General features: G+C 35.0%; 1 protein-coding gene across 1 annotated transcript; it reads right to left on the bottom strand.

Moving 5' to 3' along the window:
- Positions 1 to 3036: 3036 nt before the first annotated feature.
- Positions 3037 to 4011, bottom strand: LOC109561030 (olfactory receptor 2AK2-like). Its single transcript, XM_070792284.1, has one exon. It carries the CDS (start codon positions 3964 to 3966, stop codon positions 3037 to 3039), a length of 930 nt encoding a protein of 309 aa, XP_070648385.1. The 5' UTR covers positions 3967 to 4011.
- Positions 4012 to 4765: the final 754 nt, after the last annotated feature.

The raw sequence follows: 4765 nt of genomic DNA, 5'->3' as shown, positions 1-4765 counted from the left end.
AGACAAAAAAAAAAAAAAAAAAAAAAGCCATGGGAGTTATTTAATCATCAGTAGACTTGTCTTGCAAGATATGTTCAAACTAAAAAGCTTCTGCATGACAGAGTAAAGGATTAACAACGTAAAAGATAACTTACAGACTGGAAAAAATTTTATTTGTAAATCATATAACCGATAAGGAGTTAAAATACATAAAGAATTCATACAACCTAATACCAAAAATTACTCCAATTAAATTTGAACAGAAGACCAGAATCTAATTTTCCCAGAGAATACATGCGAAGGGCATCTGGTACATAAAAATGATGCTCAATATTTCTAATTATCAGGGTAATACAAATCAAAACTAAAATGGCATACCACCTCATTCATGTTAGAATGCTATCATTAAGAAGACAAAATGTAATCAGTGTTGAGAATGTGGATAAGAAGGAACCATTGTGTCCTGTCACTGGGAGTATACTTGGTAACAGTCACTAAAACAAAAAAGTATAGAAGTTCTTCAGAATATTAAAAATAGAACTTCTATACAATAAAGCAATCCCATTTCTGGCAATAATTCAAAATAAATTAAGATAGGATACTGAAGAGATATCTGCACTACATGCTTTTTGCATCATTATTCACAATTACTAAGGTATGGGAATAATTTAAGGGTTTCTGGAGAGAAGAATAGATAAGGAAATTGTGGTATAAATATGCAAGGAAATATTCTCTGCCATGAGTAAAAAGGAAATCCTGCTGTTGGGATGATATTAAAGTAGCCTGAAGGGATCATGCTAAGTGAGAAAAGTCACACAGGGGAAGATAAATACTATATAATTAATTGTATGTGGTATATGAAAAATCCATATTTATAGAAACAGAAGTTACAATAGTGGGAATCATGGATTGGGAGGTTCTTAAAATGGAGAGATGTTTCTCAAAGAGTACAAACCTCCAGTTAGAAGATGAATAAGTTCTGACATCTAATATGCATAATGCTTATTATAGTTAATAATATTGGATTGTGTAATTAATAGTTGTTCAGAGAGTAGATCTTAACTTTTCCCATGTCAAAGATAAAATGATAACTATGTGACATTGTGGAGGTGTTATGGAGGCGCCAATGCTATAGTAGTACTTATACGCACAATTCAGTGTCTTGTACAGGAAAATGTTATCAATTTTACTCACAATAGCAAACATCTATATCAGATAAAAGCAATCATGGTATATTCATACAGTAAAATGCTACTTGGAAATAAAAATAATTACATTATCTAGATATATTAAAAAATGGATCTTATAAACACATTGAGCAAATGCACCAAACACAAAGGAGAAGTTATTATTTCATTCTGTTAATAAAAGCTTTCACTCAAAGGGAATGGAAGTCATAATGATGTTACCATTACTGGGACGAAAGAAAGAAAGAGAGTGCTAAGTCGTGTCTGACTCTTGCGATCCCATGAACTGTAGCCTGCCAGGCTGTTCATAGGATTTTCCAGGCAAGAATACTGGAGCGGGTTGCCATTTCCTTCTTCAGGGAGCTTTCCTACCCAAGAACTGAACCCAGGTCTCCGGCATTTCAGGCAGACGCTTTACCAACTGAGCTACATAGGCAGCCCAAAGAGCTAACATCAAAGGTGAACAAGGAATCCAATGTTTCTGCTTTGGTTTTCTTGAACTATGTTTTTGGTAATTCCAGTGTTCCAGTTGTGCAGTCCATGACTTTGGCTTAGTTCTGAAACCTTATAATTTCCTCAAATTTCACAAGGTTTTGTAAGTGTAGTCTGGCTAATGCATGCTCTTGCACTAATACTACTTCAATCCAAGATATTATTTTATCACAATGAGATAGCTGCAGTGGATTAATAGCTGATTTCAATCTTCTCTGCAAAACCCAACAATGTTTTTTTTATCTTCTTTAGTGCCAGTTTTATACCAATCTACATTTTATTACAAATTATGTGTCCATTTACCCACTCATTCTCTACAGCTCAGTAATTTACACCTTGATCTACTGTGACTTTGTCAACCATTTTCTCTGCTCCTTTGCTTCTTCCTCTACCTAGGAAACACATCACAAGATATCCAATTGGCTTATTTTCTCATCTCCCTTCAATGTTTGATCAAATACCATCCTTTCAGTTTATGTTTTCAAGACAATTTTATAGAAGATGGCAAATTCCCCCTACCAAAATTCCCTACTTATTTTGTTTTTATAACAGCTATAACTTTTGATATAATGCAATATTTATCGCATTCACTGAATGCTCAGTCATACTGAAATTTGAAATTAGATGATTTTAGAGATATATCAGTGTTCATATTTGATTAAGCAGTTATCACCAGTGACACACATATTGTTAAACCAATAAAAATATGTTGAACGATTGGATTATATAACTTTCCTTGTATAAAATTTTTCACTTATAGAGTCTCTTAAAAGTATATTAGGATAAAGTATATTCCATACGCTTTGAATGTGTGCTGGGTCTGTCAGTCATGTCTGTCTTTGGCAACCCTATTGACTGTAGCCTGCCATGCTCCTCTGTATATGGGATTCTCCAGCCAAGAATACTGAATACTGAAGTGGTTTGTCATTTCCTCCTCCAAGGGATCTTCCCAACCTTGGGATGGAACCCACATCTCCTGCATATCCTTGCATCGGCAGGCAGATTGTTTTGCCACTGAATCACCTGGGAACCCCATGTTTTGGATCGCAGGTTTTAAATGTCCCATTCAAAATATTGATAATATGAAAACATTGGATTAAAAGGGTTGAATTTTATTGTGTTCAAAGTTAAATAAGTTGGACAATACAGTGTCTCTCAAGCTTCTATATTGAAAATGCATCTAGTTAAAATAACAATGCTTAAGGCAATTCTGATATAAGGAGTAATAAAGATTTTTATCACTTTTTTCCTTCATAAACTTTTCTTAGGATTCATATATTACTAGGCAGTTTTTATTATCATTTATATATTTCAAGACAGTGTTTTAAGCACAGATTTTTTATGTTATTCAGTCTCAGTCAATAAGGAATTCCTACGGTCATATTTTCTGCACACAGACTCTCCTCAAGGCCCTTATAACTTCTTTATTCCTCAGGCTGTAGATAAATGGGTTCAGAAGAGGTGTAATAATGGTATAAAACACAGCTACGATCTTGTCCTCTTCCAGGGAATGCAAGGAGTGTGGCCTTGTATAGGTGGAGAGAGTGGTTACATAGAACAGGCTTGCCACAGTCAGGTGAGAGGAACAAGTGGAGACAGCTTTTGTCTGCCCTTTTCCTGAACTCATCTGGAATACCACAGTAAGTACACAGGCATAGGAAGCTAAAATGGCCATGAAAGGTAACAACAGAATAATAAGTCCACTCAGGAGTATTGTATGTTCATACTGAGAAGTGTCCTGACACACTAACGGCAACATGGATGGAACTTCACAGAAAAAGTGATTAATAAGTCGAGATCTACAGAAGGGGAGTTGAAATGCATACAGTGTATGTATTAAAGAGTTGATGGAACAACTGGTCCATGCACATGTGATCATGAACCAACAGATCTTCTTGCTCATGAGTACAGGGTAACGTAAAGGGTGACAGATGGCTGCATAGCGATCATAAGACATGACACCAAGAAGAAGAGCTTCAGTTCCACCAAGGACCGAGAACACAAATGCTTGAATTTCGCAACCTAAAAATGTAATGGTCTTACTATTGGACAGAAAGTTAGTTGCCATTTTGGGCACAGTGGTAGAGATGTACATCATGTCAATGAAAGAGAGTTGACTGAGTAGGAAGTACATTGGAGTGTGGAGTCTGGTGTCCAGTTGAATGAGAAGAATCAGTATGATATTCCCCATCAGAGCGACAGAAAACAGGATTGCAATGACAACAAAGAGAACGGTGTCCACTGGGCCATATTGGAAAAGACCAAGAAGTATAAAATCTGTTTTGACGCTTTGATTTCCTGTTTTCATGACTTAAATAAAAATATAAAAGCAGACCATATCTGAGAATTCCATGTACAATATTGACTTTCCTTAAGAGAAAAAGGTGATGATTATAACATGCGAGAAAATGTTCTTGAATCACCTTAGGGAATATATCTTCCTTTAGTCAATACACTGAATCTGTGTTTATTAAACTATAGAGACTTAACAAATTACAAAATAAAAATAAAGGTTTTACATCATGTAAAGTTCAACATATTTTGATAATAGAAATAAGATAAAAATTTAGGTGATTTTCCAACATAAATTATTTTCTTCCTTTTAAAATATCTTCAAGGGGATACACTGAAGCTTTGTTTTCTTGTTATAAACCTAGTCTTCTACTCAATTCACTCTATATAAGTAATAAAAATTTTAACCAACATAAAATTTGGTTAAATATACTATAATGCTAAATGTTTATTGTGTTTCTCTATTTTGAATTTATATTGGCTGTAAACTGGCATGAAGAGAATGATAACATCTATTGCCTTTCTAATCAATTTGTGATCATTTAGTCACTAAGTTACATGAAACTCTTGCAACACCATGGACTGTGGCCTGCCAGGCTCCTCTGTCCAAGGGATTCTCCAGGCAAGAATACTGGAGTGGGTTGCCATTTCCTTCTGCAGGGGATATTCCTGACCCAAGAATCGAACTGGGTCTCCTGCATTGCAGGCAGATTCTTTACCAACTGAGGTACTAGGGAAGCCCCTTAATTCCAATCAGTGTTTATTATTCCTGTGAATGTAGAAGATATTTAATGAATTAAGGAAAAAATAATCAG

This window comes from Bos indicus, chromosome 7, assembly GCF_029378745.1.
Source record: "Bos indicus isolate NIAB-ARS_2022 breed Sahiwal x Tharparkar chromosome 7, NIAB-ARS_B.indTharparkar_mat_pri_1.0, whole genome shotgun sequence".
NCBI lineage: Eukaryota > Metazoa > Chordata > Mammalia > Artiodactyla > Bovidae > Bos > Bos indicus.
This window is presented reverse-complemented; position numbering and strand designations above follow the sequence as displayed.

Bases quoted from the DNA above. Each gene is read 5' to 3' on its own strand.
- LOC109561030 (XM_070792284.1), bottom strand. From the start codon at position 3,966: ATGAAAACAGGAAATCAAAGCGTCAAAACAGATTTTATACTTCTTGGT.